This window comes from Platichthys flesus, chromosome 19 (assembly GCF_949316205.1).
Source record: "Platichthys flesus chromosome 19, fPlaFle2.1, whole genome shotgun sequence".
NCBI classification, from domain to species: domain Eukaryota; kingdom Metazoa; phylum Chordata; class Actinopteri; order Pleuronectiformes; family Pleuronectidae; genus Platichthys; species Platichthys flesus.
This window is the reverse complement of record NC_084963.1, coordinates 12205255-12230325: the sequence shown is the minus strand read 5'-3', so window position 1 is coordinate 12230325 and position 25071 is coordinate 12205255. Positions and strand designations below refer to the sequence as shown.

Genomic DNA, 25071 nt, shown 5'->3' with positions numbered 1-25071 from the left:
AGCTCTGCCCTCGGAGCGCGCTCAGTCGGGATGAGCCCCCACATGCATCTTAGGAGGGGATGAGGGCTTTAAGTAGTTGAGCTGGTCATGACATCATCTTTCACTCAGCTAGAGAAGTGATGACCGACTCAAATCCCCGTTGGATCAATGCTTTTCCTGAAGGCCCCGCTGTTTCCATGGTCACACATCATCCCCGGCCTGCAGCCTCCACAGAGACACGACGAGCCGCTGCACATCCCACTCAGCCGTCCACGAACCCAAGCACAGCAGCGTCTTGATTACGGTTGCAATGAGGCGGCACACAGATGCCCCGAAACTCGATTTGCGGCCCCGTGACTGGAGAATCTGTCAGAGACGCTGAGAATGTGAAGCGCGTGGCACTTTTACTTTGCGGGTCTTTCTCGTCTGTGTACTGCTCTTCGTTGAAAAGCAACTGAAATCTACACAAAGAGCCCGAGTCCCAGAGGTTCTCAGGGGTTTCTGTCGAGCCAGCAGAGAACTCACTCTGCTGTGACGACCTCTACGATAGGTGGAGCCACTTTGTGGGAAGAGAAACCATCAGCGTAAAACTTTTGTTTCACTGTATCGCACTTTTTTAGTTTTATAACTAGGCAGCTATTTGTGATTAAGGTTTGTGTCGTAGCATCATTATCATCACCGTGATCAGCAGCAGGGTAATAAAAGTTCAGTTTTGGGAAATATGATGATTCGCGTTCCTCGACCTCCCGTTCTACCAACTTTCTTCCACCATTATAAGTAATATTATAGTTCCCATTTAAATACCCAAAAGTAGCCATTTTTGAAATTTTGATGGTCACGTTTTAATCAAGACGCTAAGGAGAAATACGACACTACCCACAATCCTCAGGTTTAACTAGTGACGTCTCTATGTGGTGGAGCCTGCCGCTGACCACAACTGTGAAAATCCCTTTGGCTAAAATCCGATCATTCAGTGTTTTGCGTTTAACACTTCATGGTGTTTTATTTGTCACGGTTCATCTCGTAGCTGTTCGTTCCAGGCTTAAAACTCTTTTGAGGATTTTCTGAAAATGTCAAATGTAGAAAATGAACTGGAAATTTACTGGCAGAACCAGAGCGACTCTAAAAGTGGGCGCTCACCGATCCCCTCTATTCCTTTAAATTCACATCCCTTTTTTTCTTCTTGACAGCCACAACAAAAACGACGTTACTCTTGCGACCGAGGAAACAAAGCGTTTTACGGATAAAATTGAGCTCAAAACAAAGTCATCTGTTCGCTGGTGATGTGAGAAATCATCTTCTTGTCTTTGTGACCAATGGCATTCACCGTGGATTGTCAGAGTGACAGGCAATCACACAGAGTGACTCATCCAGCCATGAATACCGGGAGAAGAATTGCTCAGCTGTTCTGTGTTTTTCTTTTGTCCTCTTCTCCTGCAGTGCGGGTTACGACGCTGTTCTGGACAGAAATGTAGCCATCAAGAAGCTGAGCCGACCCTTCCAGAACCAGACCCACGCCAAGAGGGCATACCGGGAGTTGGTGCTCATGAAATGCGTCAATCACAAAAATGTAAGTCCCCCTGGAAGCAGGGAAGGATGGGGATGCATCTATTGTCGGACAGAAAACCACTTTTTATCTGCACCCCAGCCGGCGTCTATTTTGGGTCCCTGATAAATCCCAGCGCTACAAAATGGAGATGAGCGACTGCAAATGTTGTGACTAAATTCCAGTGCCTCCAGAAATGCAGTCCGCGCTCTATTCTTCCGTCTCCACACTTATCCCCTTCTCTTTTGTTCCAACTCACTTCCCCGCCTCTCTCCGTCTCTGGCTCAGCAGCGTCCTTCATCGAGGTCGTCACCAACTTCCACCCACAGTCCCTCGCTTTAACTCTCATCGCCTTGTGAGCACTGTGTGTTGATCCTCTCCATCTTCTCCCCGTCTCTTGCAGATCATCAGTTTACTAAATGTCTCCACGCCACAGAAATCATTAGAGGACTTCCAGGATGTGTGAGTATGATCAACATTTCTTCGCATGATTGCGTTTGCAAGAAAAATATCTGATCGCGTGACAGAGACAAAAAAAGGGAAACTATTTGGCATGATGTGATCATTACTGCTTCGCACCTGACATAACCGCTGGAGTGTGTTGAGTGAGAGTGACTGTACGTGTAATCTGAAGCTGCTATATCCTGTTCCCAGACTGAATGATGAATGAGAGTGTGTTCACTTTCAGAACAAGCTATAGAGGGATTCATGCCAAACAAATTCTGGATTCTTTCTGTGGATTTTTGCATAGATGCAATAAAATGACATCGGTAAACTATAATCAAAAGCCAGGTTAAAGAGATAGGGTTTGTGGTGAAAGATGTCAGCACTTCTTGCTTGGAGCCGAAAATCAAAAAGCTGCCTCGCCAATGTTGTCTGTCAAACTAGCTTAGCACACAACTCACCGCACAGCCCCCCTGTCTCTCAACCTGCCGAACCCCTTTCCTCAGGTACCTAGCAATGGAGCTGATGGATGCCAACCTGTGCCAGGTGATACAGATGGAGCTGGACCATGAGCGAATGTCCTACCTGCTCTACCAGATGCTGTGTGGTATCAAACATCTGCACGCAGCTGGCATTATTCACAGGGTAAGAACCTAAACGCACCTCTGTTTTTTCCGTGTTTAACTCCAGACTGATCTGTCTGACACATGTGTGACACATGAATAAGAATCACAATAAGGCAGGGGGAGGGCGCCCCTGGTGGTGCAGAGGACAACTGGCACCAGGTGGGTAGCCAGGGAAGTCCTGGACACGATGCATCAAAATTGACTGTAGCATGTGTTACAAGAAAAGAAATCCCTATTTACAGTTTCATGAAATCCCTATATTCATATATCGATAACACACTAATTCATGACAGGATAGTCACAGTCTGCAGTTTGTTAATTTACTTCAGCATAAAGATTTAAGTGGGGGAAACCGCTATCCTGACTCTTTCAAAAGGTACATCAACAAATAGTTCCACACACAACACCCCCATAGAACAGAACTGTTATATTGACAAATCAAATGACATACTGCACATCAATTAAGCCTAAGAGGAGCTGGAGAGTTTTGTTACATTCAGATAAAGTCAGGCGAATGGGGTCCCCTTGTTTGCAGTCTCTGTGCTAAATGGACTGACTTCTGCTGATTACTTATTACTTATAACCCCAAATCTATTTATCTAGACCATTGCTCTTCCAGTTTCACCCGTTCAGTGTTGGTGAATATCAAAGTGAAGTTACATATCTGTCATGTCTCCCTTCTTCCTCAGACAATGACATGATAAATGACATGATGAACCTGTCACATATACCAGGAAAATAAACAATGAATATTTGTAAATCACAGAAGTACATATAGTTCTTCATGCCCGTGTTTCTCACCTCTCCAGGATCTCAAACCAAGCAATATAGTGGTGAAGTCAGACTGCACCTTGAAGATCCTGGACTTCGGTCTGGCGAGGACCGCGGGCACGAGCTTCATGATGACCCCCTATGTGGTGACTAGATACTACAGAGCCCCGGAGGTTATCCTGGGCATGGGATACAAAGAGAATGGTGAGAGGCTTGCAAGAAACAAATTCCGGTCATAGAAACTAACAGTGTTCTAATATAGCTCCATCACTAAATTATTGAAGTTTATTAGAGCTCTTCTTCCCTTCAACTCTCATATGGCAATGAACCAACATCTTGTATTTGTAGTTCTCAAGCGACTGCTTTGTCTTAACTGGACTTTTGCCTATTGCAATGATTATATTGCATATTGCTTGAGCTGCTCCCCCCGCGACCCGACCCCGGATAAGCGGATGACGATGAGCGTGAGCAATGATTATATAATCTTAAAAACCATCCTGGTCAAGTCAAACTTTGCAAAGGCTCATTAGCCATATTTCTTCCCTTAATGGGAACCAGTCGACTCCAGGGGTTTGAATTTTTCAGCCACTGGTTGGATCTTCTCAGACTCATTTCTGTATTTTCTGCTTGTCCTCTACTTATAGTCATATTGACGTTTATGTTACAGACCTCATTAATTGTTTCCCTCTCCCCAAATAACAGCTTCTTTCTAATCACTGTTTTCTCAGAGAGCTAGATGTGTCACTAACCTTCTCTTTCCTCTCTCTTTTCTTTTGCTCCCTCACCTCTGTGCGTGCAGTGGATATATGGTCGGTGGGGTGCATTATGGGAGAAATGGTTCGCCACAAAATCCTTTTCCCTGGCCGGGACTGTATCCTTGTTGACACAGAGCAACGTTAATAGATGGTAAAACTATTTATTTTATGAAAAGTTTTTGTCGTCTTTAAAGTTCCTGGGTAAAGATTTAAGTAGTAACAGCTGGAAAGATGCAATGCCAAGTGCAACACGGTATTTGATGGTCACTTCCTGCCAGGCCCGGTGTTCTCTGTATGTTACTGAGGTGAACTAAACCACACTCACATCTGTCTGGCTTCATAACACATCTGTCTGTACCAGTTCCAACAGATCCCCTTTTAACACTTTCAATACGACCGGCAATAACATCATAAAAGAAGCATAACACATTTCCGCTCTCCTGTCCGTGTGTCTGAATCTAAAGCTTCCTTCAGTCTCACATTTTAACGAGATGAAGTCTCTCTCCCGCTCTCCCTCTCCCTCCGTCTGTGTGTCTGAATATTTTAGTGCGTTCTATTCGCGGGGTTTGTGCAGAGCTACCTGGTGTGTTCTCCTGCAGTGAGGGAGCGGCAGTCGCAACCCCCATGACGACTTTCCTTCAGTAGGATAAACAGGCCCCCACGCTGGGTTCGTGCACGTTTCGTGCACACGTGAAGCACATCCTGCTATCCCAGGGTGTCCCCATGTGTGAGTCAGACACAGTTTTGAATCTCTCAGTGAATAAATAATGAGTAGCTGGTCTATTCACGTTGAGCATCTGCATAGTCAAGCTCATTTGGCAAAGACAATAACATGTAACAGCAGGTTAGTGCTGAAACTATCATGATTGGGAAGTATGGAAACGAGGATAGATAGATAGATAGATGGATAGATAGATAGATAGATAGATAGATAGATAGATAGATAGATAGATAGATAGATAGATAGATCGATCGATCGATCGATCGATCGATAGGTAGATAGATAGATAGATAGATAGATAGATAGATAGATAGATAGATAGATAGATAGATAGATAGATAGATAGATAGATAGATAGATAGACAGACAGACAGACAGACAGACAGACAGAAGATAATGCAACGTTTCATTTTTGCCCTTTAATTGCATCATATTGGCCTCACTTGTGGCTATAACTTTTGGGGCAAACCATGTATGACAGAAAAAAAAGACTTCTGTCATACAGGTGGTAATGGAGACGCAGTGGGTTCACTTTTGGGCAGCAGTCAAGCCGTCCATCTTTATATCTGGTTTATGGTCCCACCATTGCACTGGGTGACATGATCATTTATTATGATGAACATTGGAACTGTAGTTTGTTTTGAGTCAGTCCCGCAAGCGCCATCCTGCTGCCATAAATAGTCTCCATGTGGAATATATAGGCTGACGGTAGAATGTCAAGTTTCGGCCTCTCCATGGGATTTGTCGACAGTAACAGACATATGTCATGTCGGCAGCTCTATATTTTCTCATAGTTTAGTAGCATCACACATAAGAAGGGAGAGACACAGCATCCTTGGGACTGCAGGTGCTTTTATCTAATGACCTCCACATCCTTGAACCCGCAGTCCCCCAAAGATTAACGCTCTGGAGGACCGTGAAACCCCTGCAATGAGCTCTGCTGCAATATCTCTGCTCCCGGCTCTGCTCTAACAATGGCCTCCACCTCCTCCGCTCTGACTGTAGATCAATGACGAGCGGTCGCACACACACTTTTATTATCTGCTTATATATCAGTTCTGGACTGGTACCCTGCCTTGCTACTAATCTTAATTTACTTCATGGACTTTTTTCGACCGGAGATATCGACACATCCGAAGTTCTCTGCACCTTCCCGGGCGTCTGTAAACCGATGATAGAGAATAGCAGTGTTTCTACACAGGTCAGCGCACAGCGAGCCTCAGGGTGGCCGGGTGTTCGATGGCCATTTAGCACAGCGCCGTGTCAAATGAGTGGCCGTGGAGTGCTGGCGAGGGAAATGGAGGCGTATTCCGTTTGTGGCACAGATAATATGACGGCATGTAGTGCAAAATGTCATGTTGCAGAGGAAGCTGACTATCACAAGTTCAAAAGTGTGTTGAGAATTTTACAGGAAAATAGATTCTGGTAGTATTTTTGACTCGTTCGGCCTGTGACACAAAATGACAGCTTCAAATCCATAACCTAAATGTATACGTGAATGCAGCAGGTATACAGGTAATCTTGGAGGTTGGTAGATGTGGGTAGAGCTAGTGTGTGCGTGCTCGTCCATATACATGTGTGTGTGTTCATGTGTGTGTCCCCAGTGGACATGTGGTCAGTGGGCTGCATCTTTGGAGAGGTGATAAGAGGGACAGTGCTGTTCCCTGGGACTGACCGTATCCTTCTGACCTCCCGCCGCTCCTTCACTAACCGCTGCACATGTGAACCTTCACCAAAACCTACTTTAGAGCTTGTTGTGCTCGGCTGCACGATGCTCGAACTCAAAACACCAACAACAGTCATGCTTTTTTTTGGCACTGGCACCGGGGAACCCAGCAACTTGCTAAAGAGCCATGAATAAGAGCCTTCGCGGATGAAAAAAACAAACACCCTAAGCACTGAGTGGAACGCGGCCAATGTGCAATGGAGACATAAAGGAGGTGGAAGAGTGTGGCGTTCCAGCAAGATGAAGTAATGGGGATCTGTGGTGGGCCTGGCAGCCGACTACCTCAACTGGCACTCTGTGTGAGAACATGGGGAGGGAGGAAGGGTAGGAGGAGTAAGAGGAAACATTTGTCAATAGAGGAGGAGAAACAAAAGCCGACACACGAAGAGTGAACAGAATACGTTCAATTCATTAAACAAGATGGATCAGGAAAATGTATTACACACAGTTATTTTCTTTAGATATTCAAGTTTCAATGGTTAATTTGGAAAACTTTGGCCTTTTTCACATTAATGTTTCTTAACCTTCTAAAGAGCATGAGATCAACCACTTGTTGATAACAGTCTATAACAATTTTTTTCAACGAGGAAATGAAAAGATAATCCTTTTTCTTTACTTGTCCTAAACACAAATAGTGTGTGTGTAGTATACAGGAGGATGCATATTCCATGTGTGTGTATTACCCTTAATCCTGACCCGCCACATCAGACATCGACCAGTGGAACAAGGTGATCGAGCAGCTGGGCACGCCCGCAGCAGAGTTCATGAAGAAGCTTCAGCCCACGGTGAGGAACTACGTGGAGAACCGGCCAAAGTACGCAGGCCTCACCTTCCCCAAGCTGTTCCCCGACTGCCTCTTCCCCGCCGACTCCGAGCACAACAAACTCAAAGGTGAGGAGCCGTGGTTCTCTACTGCAAGTGATCAGATCACAGTGACCATGTATCATATGTCCTTCATTTGACTGCTTATTTAAAATCTAAAAATGATATAAATCGTTATAAATCCCCCTAAAAACAACAGGTGGAAAACAAAAAGGTCAAAGTTCATAAACACAACAAGTCCAACAAAGTAAATCATGACAGGTGATACAATAATACAGTTTATGGAACAGAAGATAACTTACTATAAATAAAGGTTTAATGTCACTGTAATTTGCTGACAGGTATGTTCTGCCTTTGGGCCTTCACGTTACACTGAAAAAAATACTTTTGTTCAGGGAGCCTTTATGAAAATTCGATGTATTTCCTCCATCGCACGTTAAACATGAGGACGTCTTTTCTCTCGTGTGTCTCGACTGAGGAGTCTCTCCCTGCCTCGCATTCTAAAAAAGGGGGAAAGTCTCTTCAATGAAACGAAGCAAAAGATGCTTTTCATGTCGCCTCACTCTCACATCAAAGCTGCTACCGGGTGAAATTCCTCATGAATTACTTTTGTATTCCAGCAGCTACCTGCTGAAGTGACAGGGTTGGAGGGAACCCAGAGAAGAGAGAGAAGCGGAGAGAGTGTGAGGCCGGGGTGAAGCGCTGCCTTTGTTTTACGTCTTGTACCGTGACAGGCAGGATCCCAGTCTGACATCCTCTGGGCTTTGGTTATTTTGAACTGCAGGAGGAGGCAGAGGATGTTGAGGAGGAAAACGGGGGGAGGAGAGTGAGAGAGGAGTCGCTTTACAGATTCACCATCCTTCTAATATTGATGTGTTGATTCTGAGGCAAAATGCAGCAGGTTTCACCAGGGCTCATCTTTCTTTATCCGCTCTTAATACAGTTTCTTCACTTCTACTGGTGCTGCTGCTGCAGAGATATTTATAGTGAAGGTCAGCATGTGGGAGAGGGACGGTGTGTGTGGCTGGGGGGTTCTCGCTTTCGGATCAGTCCAAGAGGTCCTGCAGGGGATAGACACTGACCGACTGAACCACTGGTGATGCTGAGGGCTTATTTTCTTTGACTTTGAGAAGCCAAAGCCATAAAAAAGATGAAAAAACAAAACAAATATAGAAATATGCCAGTGGCGACGGGTCATTTGACGTTTGTGTGGCAAATAATGGTCATTCTGTACATACAGCAAGTTCTAGATCACAATTATTCATAATGCACAAAAGAGTTACAATAGAGATACTGTTTCCTATGTTTGTATTAATGCTACGACTTGGCAAAAGACCCCGATCCTAATTTCTTAGGGCTAATAATCCTGCAATATTATTTGTTTGTGTGTGAAGAGTTGTGTAACTTTATCTATATCATTGTGCGCGTAATCAGATTTGTAGATTTGTAAAATGCGTGCTGAGCTTTACAAATATTTTCAAATGTTTATTAAGAATCAATGGGTGCGTAATCATGTGTATGAGATTTGAAACAATTGCGAAGTCCGTCTCGTACCCACACAAAATCCACAATATCAAATAGTCAAAATAAAGTCGTAATACTATTTTTTTTCCCCCAAAGCTCTGCAGTGAAGGCCTAGTTTCATTTGACAAGCTGCAGATGTTCATTATTCTCTTTTAATCCCTGCTTTCACCATCTATCTCTCCTCCCTTCCTGCTTTATTATGTTTTAAATCCCCCTCCGGCACGTTAGCGTCATACAGAGGAATAGTTTCCTTAGCCTCAGAAAATCAACCAGATGTTGTTTTTTTTTTCTTTCCTCTCCTTTTTCAAATCACAGCCAGCCAGGCCAGAGACCTGCTGTCTAAGATGTTGATCATCGACCCGGCCAAACGGATATCTGTGGACGAGGCCTTACAGCACCCCTACATCAACGTGTGGTACGACCCGGCTGAGGTGGAGGCGGTGAGTAGGCCTTTGGCAGGACTGTGCAATGTTTACATGAGATGTCGACAACACTTTTGTCGTCGACAGCTCATTTAAATCTTCTCTCCCATTTATGATTTTTCTTCTTTCAATCTTTTTTGGGAGCTTTTCCTCCTAGATTAAAGTTTTTTAAATACATATTTTTAACAGCTACGCCGTCATAGAGTGACTCTAACGTAAGAGAGGTGGTGTCTCTGTTGTATTCTGTGAACTTTTTCATCAGCGCCTCATTAGTATGAGGTGACAGTGAGATTGGGAAGTAAAAAAGCCAATCTCCAGCTGGATACAGATACCACACAGTCGAGTGCATGAGCAGGTGATGAATTATATACATATTTTTTTTAAGCAAAGCCTTACTGGTTAGCCTTACTGGCCACATACACCTCCATTGTAGTGTTGAGTCGTTTATGGAAAGTTTTTATGACTGTACCCATGTCTTGTGTTGTGTAGTTGCTCGTGCTGGTGACGGTTCCAGTGAATGATATTAGTGTCAGAGTTGATGTGGTACGTATAATATGGCTGTGAATGAAACCCCGTTTTCTGCTGTTCTCCCCTTCTCTAATGTCACCTCATGCTGATGAAGGCCAGAGATCTCATCCAAATATCCATGGTAAATAACAACCGCCCAACATCGAGAAGGAAGGAAAGAAAAGAAAGAAAGAAAAATGACTCCTCTATCGGTCTTTTGTTTCTGAAGGCTGGAGAAAGCACTTATAGATCAAAATAAATTCATGATATGATATATATGATATGAATCAGGTTTAAGATATTAAGTTGAGAAGTGCCAACTCCTGGACGACACAAGTCTCACCTCTGTCCTGCTGTGGCTGCCGGACACTGACCTGTAAATGTCATACGTATTTGTGAGGAAGAGGAGGAGGAGGAGGAGGAGAAGGAGGAGGATAATGTTTCCATATCTCTGTGAATAAGTGATAAGAGGAGGCTGTCTGAACACCAGACGACATTTTTCTGTCCCATTAGATGAAATGACAAACCTCTTGCTGTTCATGTTCTTACCTCAGTGTCTGTGTCCGGTATTCAACCCTGATTGTAAAGCTCTAAAACATTGTGATGTGCAATTTGCCTCGACGACAAACAAATTGCATCGTTGAGAGTTTATTTTGAATGAATATACTTCATGAAATGTTAAATTATGTTGATAGATATATTTCTTTTGTTCAGACATTTTTTTCATACCCATATTTTTACACACTAATTTCATCTAAAGCTGTATAATATTGAATCTTTTCTTTAAATGGATATTCTATCTGGAGATTCTCAGTGATAACAGACACATTCGTTCTATACTGAATTAATATTGTTGATGGGGTTGTTTAGCTAAACTGTCACTAAAATGCACTCTCTCTCTCTCGCTCTCTCTCTCTCTCTCTCTCTCTCTCTCCCTCCCCCTCAGCCTCCACCTGCGATCTATGACAAGCAACTGGATGAAAGAGAACACTCCATTGATGAATGGAAAGGTGAGAATAATTATTTAAAACTATTAATAATATGATATATATAGTAGTAGAAATTACCAAAAGTAAATAGAATAGTCTGGCAAAATGAAGAAATTCTGTAAGTGAGCTGTATGTACTCTAGTGTGTATGTTCTGAGAATGTATCACAAATAAAACTTATAAGCCAATACTTATTTATATTTCATACTATTGTACTGTCATGTACGTATCCTTAATTATATTTAAAAAAAGAATACAAAATATATCAGATAAAATGAATGTAATAATATAAATGATCAAAAGAAAGTAAAATACTTGCATTAAAGTTATCCTCTGTGTACATTTACCTTAGGCCTTAAAGCCCCATTACAGCGTCACTGCAGCTTCTGTTGAAGGATATGAAGGATTGAATATAGTCTCGTGTACATGTTTCGTTGACCCTCTCTCGTAACTCTGCTCCCTGCTAGAACTCATCTACAAAGAGGTGATGAACTTTGAGGAGAGAACGAAGAATGGCGTAGTGAAGGGACAGCCTTCACCTTCAGGTACTCTCAGTGCATAACCCTAATCGCTCTGTAAGTGAATCTACTATAATCTCACTGGAGTTTTCCCCCCTTTGTAAATAGAGTTACCCATTGTGCTGTTGACCATGTGTCCCCGTCTCTTCCATCTCAAGTCAAATGTCGTTCAGTTCAGTGGTGTCGTCCTGTGTATTCGTTAAAAGGAAACTTTCAGACAGCTAATTGATAATAACTGCTTATGTTGCCTCTTATGACAGCATATGTGATGGATTGTGTATGTGTATATATGTATGAAACATGTCATGGGTAAAGGTTCGGGTCCGATGGGATCCATCACAGGGAAGCTGCAGCTCACATTCACACTTCTCTGCAAATGACCTCGAAGGAGATGCAGTTTTCATAGTTGGCCACCGAGAGGCAGTATGGAGGCACGTTCATTGTTGTTATTGCTTCATTAGAGCAGCAGCTTATTCTTCACTAAATAAAAGACATCGGGTCAGTTTAGAAGATGAGAACAAAATATCATCCTGCAGAGACAACAGCGCTACCTGCTGTTCATTAGAGGTGATGGCGGGATGTGTGAGAGACAAATTGAATGTGCTGCCCTCACGCAGCTGACCTTTAAAACTTAAATACACTTATACCAAACAGCAATTCAACAACACACACACACACACAAACACACACACACACACACACCTTCCATCATTATTACACACAATAAGAGTTATAATTCCACATCATAGCTTTTGCTCGCTTTTTCTAAGATAACTATTAATAAAGTTATGATATTAAGCATTAATTAATGTTTTTGTCTCAGTAATTTGTACTGTGGTTCAATTGGAGGTCATTATTCTCCTCCTGCATTGCCATTTTAACAGATATTTATGATGTAACACTGTGAAGCTGACTTAAGACATTTGTGTTCTCACACATGGCCCGTCTGGATAATTTCAGGTTAACGTCTGGAGTTCAGTGCACGTCTTAGAGCAGCGACTGCTGGAACTGATGCCAGCCACTACACCTGAATTACCGTCTCCTTTATTGTGGGTCAGCTGAAATGCCCACCAGCCTCCATTAAGCCATTACCGCCCACCGGGAACAGACACAAACACTGCACGTGCCCTCTGTGCAAATGATGGGACGGCCATTATGCTCATATTTTAAATACGCGTATATTCTCATATTTCTGGCTTTGCTCTTTCAACCCACAACTCCTGTGGACAGCAGTCCCTCCATTGTTTGTCTTTAAATGTCTTCGTAGATGTATTGGGGAGAGCAGAATCCGCTCTCTAAGGATGTAATGAAAGTGCCGTCCAAACCTGTGGAGGATGAATTGTGCGATTCCTTTTACACCTTCTGATCCTTCTTGTTTAAGATGGAGATTTACAGCCTCGACTGCTCGCCCACAGCTTGCAGCCTGAATTAATGAGAGCTCGAAAAAGTTCTCAGCCGGGCGTGTTGGCTGCTTCCATCTCGACTTTGAAACAAGATCGATATCTGTAAATTGGATTGGTGTATTACAGTTTTTCTCCATTGCTTTGGCTCATTTCACGAAACTGAAATGACATTCTCAGAGCTCTTAGTGCAATTGGCAAAATAGCCCATATGGTTCAGCACAACTACATAGATCACCTTTAAAAGGTCAAGTTCTCAAGTTTCAAAACCAAATCATTTTCTCATATAAATAGTCAGTGCCCCCAAAATGAAAATGTCCTTCTCGATTGCTGTGGCTCATCTCTCAAAATAACATAGATGGTTCAACAAATCTCCATAGCACACCTGCATGAGGTTTGCACGTGTTGTTTTGAAAATGTCATTTCTGTTTCGTGAAATGAGCCAAAGCAATGGAGAAAAACTGTAAAGAAGAAAGACTGTCCTCAGTACAAAAAAGAGATATAAACCTTTTGAAGTGCTTTCTACTATGTCCAACCATCGCAGATCCTTTAATCCTTTAATACTACTTTAATGCTGAATACAAGTTCAAAATAAACTATAAGACGCTTTTTCAAAATCATGCAAACAACCACACACTTATGGATTTCTTGAACACATAGATCGTAAAGATGGACGACCTGAGGGCTTCCTCAAAAATGAAGCCGAAGCATCTTGATCCCCTCCTGGTGGCTGGCTGCAGTATAGCATATAAACCCTGCCTACTCCATGTTAGTTGAAGGGGCATGAGCCAAACAAAAAGTTAAAGCCCACGTTAAACACATTTTCTCAAAGATGTTTTCTGTTGTTTTAGATACTTCCATGTTCAAGTATAGACTTTTCTACTTTTGGATTTAGTTATTTATCTGATGCTTAAAAAACACGATAAAGCATGCCGAGTGAAAGATGACTCTGACACATGATTGGTCCAGAGCTGTTATCGTTTGCATCTTCAGTATATTGGTTTCATTTTAGAATAGTGGGAGGAGCTGGAGACGTGTCGTCCATCTTTACATACAGTCTTTGCTCTACAGCTTTTGATGATCTCCCTGTGGACCCCACTGGACCCAAGCCTTCATCGATGTCTCATGTAGACTCACATGTGATTGTCTTGTCCCACAGCTGTTGAACAAACACATTTATACTCAATGTATGTGACCACTCCTCTCACTGTATCTACCCTCTGTGTGCTCTCCCCTGGCTGCATGTCTGCTCCCGTCTTCGCCCCCGGGACTCTTTTCTGTTTTAACCCCCTGCTGCTGTTGATTCCCTTAGCACAGGTGCAGCCGTGAACAGCAGCGAGAGCCTCCCTCCCTCCCCCTCCATCAACGACATCTCCTCCATGTCCACCGACCAGACCCTGGCCTCAGACACTGACAGCAGCTTGGAGACCTCCGCAGGACCCCTGGGGTGTTGCAGGTGACTAGCCGCCTGCCTGCGCAACCCCATGTTCTTCCGGAGGTGAAGAACCCGACGATCGAAATGGAAAAAAAAGAAATAGTAAAAAAGAAAAAAAGAGAAAAGATCAAAATGAATATATATTAAGAGCAAAAAAGTTATGGGATCTGAAATGATGAAATCTAAAAGCCTGTGCATTGTCATTCAAAAACAGCAGTGGTATTTAAACTGAAGTAAATGAGCTGAGGTGTATGTTAATGATTCTCTAGTTGCTTTGCTTATATTACCCAAATATCTTGTATATGGCATCCGAAACAAAACGACCAAACGCTTCGACTGGCATCCTCAAAGTGCAAAGTGCATAATGGCTGGCTGCTGGTCCCCCAACTCCTCACAAACGCATTTATGCTCCAGTCATTGTGGCAAGGTGGGCTGCCCTTTGTGCTCATCGCTACTGTACAATACAAACCCCATTCTCCTTTTACCCCCTCTTTCCCCCCCCACCCGGCCCTTATGTAATGACACTGCTGTATTTCAACCCCCCAGCCCGACACAATCCCCGATGTAAGGTTGCCTGAATTTGCGTGTTTGTGTGTGGTTACTCTGCAGGGATACGTAGTCACTCTCACCCAGAGCGACGCCACCCCCCCCCCCCCCCCTGTGATACTTGTAAATAATGTAATTCTGTACAGCTGAAGGGCACACAGAGTGGGACTGACGGCCAGTACACTGGGAGTTTCTGCTTGGTTTATATTATTTTAAACTTCATTTTCCACACTATAGCGCACCTTGCCACATCGCCACTTTCAACCTCAGTTGCACCCCCCCCCCCTCCGCCTATTGCTGTAGTCCTGCATGATTAGATTTAAAACAGTGCTAATCTCACTGTATGCTAAAAATGAGTCTGCATAGAGACTTTTGTTTATATATGCTGTAAAACTAACACAACTCCAAGACATGTGGGGGGAGAATGTGTGTGAGTGTGCGTGAGTGTGTGTGTACTGAGGCTACGTCCACACTACTGCCTCTCCGTAGAACACTCAGTGGTTTTAGAGCTCCTAAAATGAAGAAGTTTGGAAAACGCTGCTTAAAACGCTGTTTAAGTTTGAAAACATGTTTTTAGTCTGGACGGATAGAAACAGAGATGTTTGGAAACAAAGACGCAACCACTTGCTGATTGGGTCTTTGCGGTCACAACATAGCCTTTGCTGATTCGTCAGGCTCCTGTCACATGACCCCCTTCCAGAACCAAAACAACCGGCATCAGCCTCGGTGTAGAACCAGGGTACAACACGACATCGATAATGAATTCCAAGCTCTGCTGACCCTGTTGTCTTTGCACCCAGCTGTCGCGCAGTTAAATGCTGCATCGTATATGCTGCACGTACACTGGGCATGTGCATGCCCAGTGTACGTGAGTGGTCACATGACATGTGTTTTATTTTGGCGTGTTAGTATGGACGGGGATTCATTCTGATATGGAGCCTAAACACTTGTGTGGACAGTAAGTGGAAGTGGCGTTTTCAAATTAAAACATAGTCCTGTGGATGTAGCCTCAGACTTCAGTGAATGTCAGGTCTGCGTTTGGACTCAAAAGGGTCATCACCCTCCCAAACTACGGATTTGTGCGTAATGTCCCTTTCTTTTTATTATCCCTGGCAGCATATGATTGGCCCCTCCACCACTTCTGCATGTCATTGTGTACCAATAACCCCTCGTAGGCACACAAGGTCGGTCTAAATTTCCCTTTGGCGCCCCCACTCGTGTATGATTCGACTCTTTGACACACAGAACACTTTCAGAAGGAGAAACGAGTGACTTGGTCGGTAGTTTGAAGTCGGCCGATGAGTGTTAACGTTGTAGCAATGACTTTAAATTTCAAGTCACGCCCACAAAAAACACATGCCGTGTTTTTCATATATAAAGGGAACTGGACACCGGCATCCCCGTCCGCTATGTTTTATTTTTCAGCTTTGACATTGATTTATTGATTGATTTATTTATTGAAACAGACGGAACCTGAATATGGCAAGTGCCTTGTAGAATGAAGCATTGCAGGTGCAAGAAGTGTAATTTTTTTTTTTTTGGGGGGGGGGGGGGGGGGGGGTATATCTTTTTCCACTGCTTCTTCCTTTTCTGCCTTAAAACGTATTGTAATCCACAAAACCACCAGATCTTTGGTGCAGGAAACAAAGAGAAACGCTTTTTGTTGCCACTCGAATTTAGTGTGTGAGATTGCTTTCCCTATTGCTTCTGACAAATCCAATGCTTACGCTAGTGTTTTTCACATCATGGAGGGTTTGCTGCCGTCTTACATTTTCCAATTCCAGTTCAGCAACTATTCCCGTAAAATAGGGAGCACATATTTTCTCAAACTGGGACACACACGTGTACAGCCCACTAAGTCACATCTAAGCTCTTATAAAAAAATTCAATTTATTTCCGAGAGTTGGTGTACAGTGTGTTTGACTGAGTGGAATCGTAGGAGACAGTAGCCTCAGCTATCTATCTACTCTATTTATCTATCTCACGGGTCACGCCAAGGCTTCGAGCTGCAATATGCAACGGCTGCATTTGAGGAGTTGCTGAGCACTTGATTTGTCACATGTTTATTTTTGTGCATACCATATTTATTCTTCGTTTAATAGGAATAAGGGAAGATTCCGTCACTATTATTTTTGATCTATGTTTGTATGAAGAGAAGAAACGAATCACTCTCTGCTCCATGCACAGTTTTCATCAAAGATTGGATTGCCTGTTTTGCAGTGGTATCACTTGACAATCAGGTAAAATGGGGTACAAAAATCAAGCGCACGCCCTTAATAAAGTGTATTTCTCTGCCAAGGCCCTTTGAATCAAGCAGAACCAAATTGCACACACTAATATATATCAGTCCCATTAATATGCATTTTTCTCATCAAGATCCCATGAATTATTGACTGGGAAAATGGTGAAAACGTTGGGGACAGTGAAATAAATTCTCGGATCCACCCCCTGATGCGGATCTGCAACAGAGTTCGTTGGGTTCTACCCTGACCGATATTGCAACCTCCCCGCAAAGCTCACAGACCCAACGTCAAACAGCTACTTTGTTAACACTCACTCTGCCAGTGGCTCGTGTACAGTGAACCTCACACACGCACGCACAGACTCACACGCACCTTCACAGAGGGACGAGGGAAACTGAGGGCGGGCGTCTCCAGGATAAAGCTTCGGGCTCCAGCTTGGCTTTGTGGTCAGGGTCCCGGGCCAGGGCAATGTGTCAAAACAGGGTGCAGCTTTGAAATTCTTTGTGCATTGAAAAAAATATATATATATATCTTGATCAATTTCTCACAAAGGGGTCTTTAGTGTTTGAGTCCACCCCCCCCTGGCCCCCACAGACACTACATACTTCACAGGGCATTTTTAAACTGTCCCGACGACACTCTCCTCCCCAGCATCTGTACATGTTCTGGTCAAACAAAAAGTGAAACATATAATGATTTTTTTTTTCTTCTTTTTTTTTCTCTGAATGTGAACTTTCTTACTTGTTGTAAGACATCCCCTCAGAGGATTCTGTGGTAATAAAAAAGGTGCTTTTGTGCCTGAAGCTGAAACGAGTCAGACACAGAAGCCGCCGGGTTGTCGAGCACTGAATGTAGAGATGAATACGATGACGCACATCGATGTGTACGTGTGAGCGTGTGTGTGTGTGCGTGTGTGTGTGTGTGTGATTTTAAATTAACCAGCATTCAACTCAAACGGTCTGGATTTGACAGAACTTTGTTTTCTTTCTGACGTGAGATCATGACTTGTGTGCAATTGGCTCAAAGAATGTTGAGCGGTGCAGTCATGTGTTTGAAAAGTCCATGTATGTATTTAGGTTCAGTCACATTAACTACACACGTGTCAGCTACAATAGCTGTTCATCAATTCAGATCACAAGGTCTCACGTGGATTCAGGATCCATTCATTTGTAACATGGGCGCTGGTGTGAAAAGTTAGGATGCACCCTGTACTCGGTACTCGTGATCCCCAGCTCATTGGATTCCACCTCTTATCTTTTCTTTCCGAGTCACATTGTAAATAACAACGACACAACAAGGCAATAAACACGTTATTGCACTCAAGACGGGGAGGCGAGCTACTGCGAAGGGTCGGGCGACGCAGACGATGTTTTAAATGTGGAACTCTACGACGACGAGACCGCGCACAGCTCGTCTGAATCAGGTGATGTTGTTCTTCGAGGATTCCCTCTCTCTCTCTCGTTTCTTTTACGCCGTGCTGTTTTAATGAACCATTCTCTTGACATCGTCAGGTTATTGAAATCCGAGAAAAAAAAAAGTGTATCCGTTTCTCACGCTGATCTCAAAGCTTCGGGCTAAAGCGTTTCAAATAAAGTCAAAACAAACGCAGAAGAAAAATATAAAAAAAAACAATACTGAAAGCTGTACCTGTAAACACAACATTTTAAAGGAACTGTGTATGTAAAAATAGTATATGTATGTGATGGAAAATAAACATAAACTTTGATCTTAGAGAACAGAGTACTGTGTTTTTTTTACCTGGGCTTATATCCATCCATCCATCCATCCACTCATCTATCCATCCAGCCATCCATCCATTTATCAATCCACTCATCTATCCATCCATACACCTATCTATCCACGCATCGGAGACGGGGATGAAATGCAAACTCCACCCAGAACAAGGCCTGGGAAAGCCGGGATTCAAACCACTACATTCAGGCCTTCTTATCAATAGAAACCACTTGTCCAATGTGTCGCAGTGACAGAGATACAGTCCCACCTGCAAAGTCTCTACTCCTGTATCAGACATACAATCTAATATCTCGCAGGGAAGCTTCAAGGCAATATCAGATTTATATATTTTTTTAGGTATTTCCAATGATTTATCTTATTGACTGTCACATTTCTCCAGGACCATTGACTTCTTATTGGATTGTCCAGTCATAGAAGATGTTATGGGACCTCATAAATTGAGTATACGTTTTTACAATACGAAAGATGTGTTAAAATAAAATATTACTATCACACCTAATCCTATTTCATGTTTTCATTTTGTAATTTAAAAAATAAATTGAGCAAATATTTTTGGTTTTGGGTCATTAGCCAGAGAACATCAAAAACTGATCTTGGGATGTGACGAGCAATTTAACAAAATAAGAGTCAAATATTAATTTGAGTGAAGTCGTAACTGTGTGTATGCGGGGCGAGCAACATTCTTTCATGTCTCCCTGCATTAAATACAACAAATTTAAAGACAGACAGTAACATGAAAATGCATCTTTATTCATATTAAATCATTTTTTCAAAGTCCCCCCTGTGTATCAAGTATCATGTCACGAAACCACTCCTCCCTCCCAGTCGTCCCCTCGCTCTCCCCGCGTCCACGACCGGCTCTTTTGTGTGGAATTCACAGAATGAGGTGACACTGTCGGCTTGGCTTAAGCCTATTATTTCCCAGTGAGGGCTGCAGAATGAGAAGAAGCACAGTTGCCCCCCCCCCCCCCCAACCCCCACCCTTTTCTCTCCCTCATTCAGGCACTTTTTCTTCTTCTACTGCTCTATGTGCACATTCCAGATGTCCTGCAATGACCAGCAGCAGGCGTGCGCACGCACACACACACACACACACACACACACACACACACACACACACACACACACACACACACACACACACACACACACACACACACACACACACACACACACACACACACACACACACACACACACACACACACACACACACACACACACACACACACACACACACACACACACACACAACTCACTGAGGTCCAGCCCTGGTCTGTGCCCAGATGGGACCTGTTCTGCATCAGTCAAATCCACGTTTAGTTCGAAGCTGAATATATGCACTCGCCGGGACTTCATGAAAGATGCGGCCACTTTCGGAGACACCGGTCCTCGTGCACGGTCATGCCAGAATTTCAAGCTGTAAATGTTGCCAGACTTGGTGCTGAAACCCCCCCCCCCCTTTTCACAGTCATGATACAAAAGCGCAACTGTGCTGTAGCTGCAGCTTGTTATTCCGAGCAGAGGTGAGGATGGGAAGTGTCCGGTGGGAGAAATGCTCAGAAGTCTACAGGGGAGCCTTTCTAACAGACTGTAAGCTGGTATTCACGTGAGCGTCCACATCGACACCATCACTAACTGGGGCACATTCTGTCACCTGCATTTATGAATCCGCCACAGGCCTTTTTATTTCAATCTGGGATTTACACCAACGACCCGTCGCGCAGGTCGTCGCCGTGCAAATGTATTTCTCTTACGAGCGACATCATTCCTCCAATCAGCATCAGTCCATTTAGAATACGTGCCACGTCCTTTCTGCATACGCTTAAAACCACAGTACAGACTAACAATTAGTGTCTACACTTATAAAATATTTACAGTACAGGCTCGTTTTTTTTTTTTTGGTCATGGGGGGGAATAGAATACAACAGCACAGAAGCACAGGCACATGTACAGTACACCGTCCCATTGCAGTGATACAACGTTCAGTACCAACTGGAGCGACACTAAACAAAACATGTAAGTGCAAGGAAAGAAATGTAAAATATCACACATTGATAACTTTGCTTAAATATCAGATAAACATTCACGCCGTACTTTGCATTTCTCTTTACATACATCTGCTGCTGTGGTTTGTCTGCATTGCTTCCCTCTATGTACACAAGCAGGTATACAGAGTTACCCACGGAACTATAGGATGTTTCTTTCTCTTTTTTTTTTGGTTAGATTTTAAACACGAATAAAAGACATCGAGGAGATTTGGCATCGTCGTCAGCTCTGTTTTTTATTTCCACGTTTCGCTTTTTAAATGTTTATTCTTCCCCTTCTATCCGGCTCTAGGAGCTAATATAAAATAACGGCGGCACTGTAAATCCTCAGGTTAACGGTCCCTTTATTCCACCACCAGGTCGGATGTGCAGGTACCGCGACCGGTTCTGAGAGGGTTGGGCGAGTGTTTAAATAATGTTGTATTTACAATGTCCCCTCTGACATCACTCCAGGTGACGTCTACATTTCTACAGGTGACCTGCATCGGCCGCACACCAGCTTATTTCTTTAAATTAAAACGTGCCGTTGAAGAAAACTTCCCACTTTTCCTTCTACAACAAGCAGCCAAATCCTGTTTGGAGCCTGGGTAATGTTCACATCACATTATCGAGTCTTGCACAGTCTTTTCAGCACCACGCTCCCCGACCCCCCCCCCCCCCCCCACTTTGGCCCTTCATCACTGTATCCAGATGGCGTTGGTGTGATCTGGCCGGCGTGGGTCGGCGGCCGGGGCCGTGGCGTTGCCGGTCGCGGTGAGGTCGCTGAACGTGGAGAAGAACTGCTCCATCTCTTTCTGCAGCATCTGATTTCGCCGCTCGGCGTCGTCCTTGGCGCGCTCGGCGTTGCGCAGCTTGATCTCGGCCATGGTGTACTTCTTCCTCTCCTGGTCCAGCTCCTCGTGGAGGTTCACCATCTCCGTCTCCAGCTCCAGGTTGCGCTGCTCCAAGCTGCGGGGGGGGGGGGGGGTTGAGGTACAGGATTAGGAAAACTGCAACCGAGAGCAGATTTCAATGACCCAAACAAGTAGGAAGGCTGCCTTTGTAAAATTCACCCAAATCACAATACATCCAGATCTTTCACAGACATATCTGTATCAGCATTTATGTGAGAATGTCAATTTTACAGAATGATGCAGAAACGATGCATCCGAAATCACGTTCAAAGTAAACTAATTTAAGGTTTAGTTTATTTTCAATTCGAGTTCTATAAATGAGGCTGTAGCTTTCTCTTTATTCCTGGTTATTCATAATAAAGTTTACGGTTAAACTTGAAAAAAAAAAAAAAAAAAAAAAAAAAAATCAAGGATCATTTACATTTTTTGTAAAACAAGAGTTTGATAACATCTTTGGAATCATTGCGAAATATACAAACAAAATCTGCATTTATATTTGCCTGTTTACATCTGTATCAGAAATTATTTACTGTCCAATATTGGTATTGCCCCAACAATCTATGTCGGTTGGGCTCTGATGCAAAGGGAACATGCAATAAAGTGTCTGGGATTGTGATTGTGGTAACTGCACTTGTCCGTCCACAGATGGACCATACCTCTTTATCCTGGCCTCGTACTCTGTCTTCTGTTTGTGCATCTCCTGTTTGAGACTGGCCACCAAGCTGTGCAGAGCGCTGTGGCTGCCGGCTCCGTTGGCAGCAGGGAAACCGTCACTGTTCTCACTGCTGCTGGTTCCTCGGCTGCTCCCCCCCGCTCGCTCTCCTCCCGGCTCCCTGTTGCTGCCCCGGCCCTCCCCCCCTTCTCCTCCTCCGCCAGACCGAGGAGGCTCTGCATCCGGAGCTGGTCCGTCCAGGTCCTCGTAGTGACCCCCATAGAAGTCCTGCTCAGGACAGGTGGTGGTCGAGGACCGACAGGAGGTGGAGTTGTCGGGAAGAGAGATTTCACAGGAGGACGTGGACCAGGTGGCGCTGTCCACGCTCTGCTTGTCCTCGCAGCTGCTGTTGAGACACGTGTTGGTGATCTGGTTCTGCAGCTGCAGGTTCTGGTGGTTTAACTGGACATTGTCGTACGTGGACAGACGATTCTGATTGGCGGTTTGTTCCCCGTTGGAGCCGTCGCGGGTTTTGTTGTTCGACCGTAGCGTGACGCAGCCGTGCGGGGCCCAGAGGCCGCTGCGGCCGTGTAGGCTCCCTGAGACCACATCAGTGCCTGAAACGCCCATGCGCGCGACTCCGTTCCCGACAGTGCTGCCCCCCCCCGCCACGCCGCCGGTGCCCATTTTTGTGCCAGAGCCTTTGAGGGCCCCGCTGCGCCGCATCGGTAAACTCCCTCCTCCACTCAGAGTCTGGCTCTTCTCTTGATTGGGGTCCGAGGAGGGCGAGGAGCTGAAGGAGCCGTTTGTGACAATCCCGCTGCCTTTACTGTACGCCGGGTTCTTCTTAATAGTCAGTGGGGAACTGCGGGTGATGTCGAAGCGTCCAGTGACACCGTTGCGAGGGCTTGACGGCCGCGGGGAGCCACTCTTCTCTACGTGCTGGCGGTGCGAAGGAGACTCGGGGGCTTCCCAGACACACTGGCGGACCACCGGCGTGTTGTTGTTCTCGGCGTTCTGAGACACTGTCGTGACGGCGGAGGTAGTCGTGGTGGCCTGTCGCCGCGGCAGCTCGACGTTGTTGTTGACCAGCTCGAGGGCCGTGGGGCTGTCCTCGCTGTGAGGGAAGAGCACGTCCTGGCGGCCGATCAAAATGGCCATGAGCTGCTGGACCAGAACGGTACCTAAACATGGAAGCACACATAGTTCCTCTTTAAATCGTTTTTACGTAAGATCGGAAAACGTTTCAAACACACGACGGTCTGGAAAACTCACCTTCCATGATGGCCACTGGATCCTCGATCTTTGGCCTCAAGATATTTGGCCCGAAGACCGTGGCCAAGTTCTGAACGCTCATTTTGTTCACTCCTGAATACGACTGCACTTCATCTAGAAACCTGTCCAACCGGAAAAACACCTTCAATGTGACACCGAACAATAACGAGCATTTCAGCCTCTGTAAGAAAAACAATCCATACCTGCAGATGTACTTGAGAAGGTTGAAGTTGACTTGAGGTAGACTTTCCAAGAGGCGTCTCAACTCATTCATACCCTGCAGATGATGACAGACACTTTCTTTAGTTTACGGATCAATATTTCAATTCAATTCATCGTGGACAATTTAGTATACAAGTGCAAGATCAGTGGATAAAGGACAGGAAAATATACAAATACAAGGATATTAACCAGTGTTTGATGTAGTGACTGCACATAAAGTATGATGCAGGACATTTTTTCTTAACATGGACAAGTGAAATATGTTTTTCTCAGAGTTTCATCACACAGAACACAGCCGGTCGATCAAAAGATCCATTATCTGTCGTTTAAAAACAATGAGTCGGAGGCAGGCGGTGCCCTGCTCTCCAGGGGGCGCTATATCAAAATGAATAAAACTTGACCAAAAATCCAGCAAACAAGTGTTAAAGTGTTGCAACAGTGTTCTCCAAGAAATCACAAGGCGTTCATTTGCATTTGTGGTTAAGTCCTCAAATTGTGAAGTAAGCTGATCAGATCCAAGATTCCCCTTTTTTCTAACCTCACGATTTTTGGCCACTGAACAGAATTTTCTCCTTCGATATGTAAGTTACACTCTCTGCGACTCCAGCCTCCAACTAAGGTCAAGCTCAACAGCTCCAGACTTTTATTCAGGCCCGGCAGAGAAACATTTTCCCTAGCCCTTCTGCTCTCTGTGTTCCCTTTAAATTTTAAAGAGCTCAGATGTTGTTAAAGGTCAGGCGGCTCCAATCCACACTTGAGACAATAAATAACACACAAACATACACACAAAGGCACAAACTCAGGGGACGACGGGGGAGAAACGTTTGAGACCCATCAACACATGACTGAGCGGCAACGGACGAGCTTTAAAGCTTCTGGAAAATGCATACAAGTTTTTTTTTTACAGTGCTGACGTCCGTCGATATAAAAATCAAACTTCAACTTCATGTGGAAAAGTGAATTTCCTGGTCGATATAGGTATAAAATATATTTCTTCTTTCTTACCATTTCATCATCCTTTCCGAGGAGCTTGCAGGATGCCAGGAAGTCCTCGTACTTCTGGAAGGGGACGACGGGCTCCGGCAGCTCCCTGAGATAGAGCTTCAGCAGGGAGGCGACGGTGTGCACATCTGTGTCACTGGAGACGGACAGAGAAATAAATGAGGGGGGAGGGAGAGGGTTATAATTCATTATGGCCGCATGGCGAGGAGGCGAGCATGGATCACTGGGAAGCTTCCTGCAGGGAGAGTGCT

General features: G+C 44.4%; 2 protein-coding genes across 10 annotated transcripts in view; one reads left to right on the top strand and one right to left on the bottom strand.

The window, feature by feature from the left end:
* Positions 1–16283, top strand: part of mapk10 (mitogen-activated protein kinase 10) — a 32960-nt gene extending 16677 nt beyond the window's left edge. For 2 of the 6 annotated variants that reach the window (XM_062413234.1, XM_062413235.1), the window contains exons 4-14: positions 1420–1549; positions 1929–1987; positions 2476–2614; positions 3405–3570; positions 4166–4237; positions 7277–7459; positions 9230–9354; positions 9959–9985; positions 10790–10853; positions 11299–11376; positions 14067–16283. In XM_062413234.1, the coding sequence (XP_062269218.1) occupies positions 1420–1549; positions 1929–1987; positions 2476–2614; positions 3405–3570; positions 4166–4237; positions 7277–7459; positions 9230–9354; positions 9959–9985; positions 10790–10853; positions 11299–11376; positions 14067–14209 (1186 nt within the window). In that variant the 3' untranslated portion in view covers positions 14210–16283. Of the gene's footprint in view, positions 1–1419; positions 1550–1928; positions 1988–2475; positions 2615–3404; positions 3571–4165; positions 4238–6446; positions 6519–7276; positions 7460–9229; positions 9355–9958; positions 9986–10789; positions 10854–11298; positions 11407–14061 lie in introns of all 6 variants that reach the window. The other 4 variants (XM_062413239.1, XM_062413236.1, XM_062413238.1 and 1 more) reach the window with 4 other exon arrangements.
* Positions 16284–20386: 4103 nt separating this feature from the next.
* The window catches only part of arhgap24 (Rho GTPase activating protein 24), a 61584-nt gene continuing 56899 nt past the window's right edge, over positions 20387–25071 (bottom strand). For all 4 annotated transcript variants that reach the window (XM_062413143.1, XM_062413146.1, XM_062413145.1 and 1 more), the window contains 5 exons: positions 24824–24956; positions 23800–23873; positions 23597–23718; positions 22326–23505; positions 20387–21724 (listed from right to left, as the gene is read on the bottom strand). In XM_062413143.1, coding sequence (XP_062269127.1) covers positions 21454–21724; positions 22326–23505; positions 23597–23718; positions 23800–23873; positions 24824–24956 — 1780 coding nt within the window. In that variant the 3' untranslated portion in view covers positions 20387–21453. The remainder of the gene's footprint in view (positions 21725–22325; positions 23506–23596; positions 23719–23799; positions 23874–24823; positions 24957–25071) is intronic.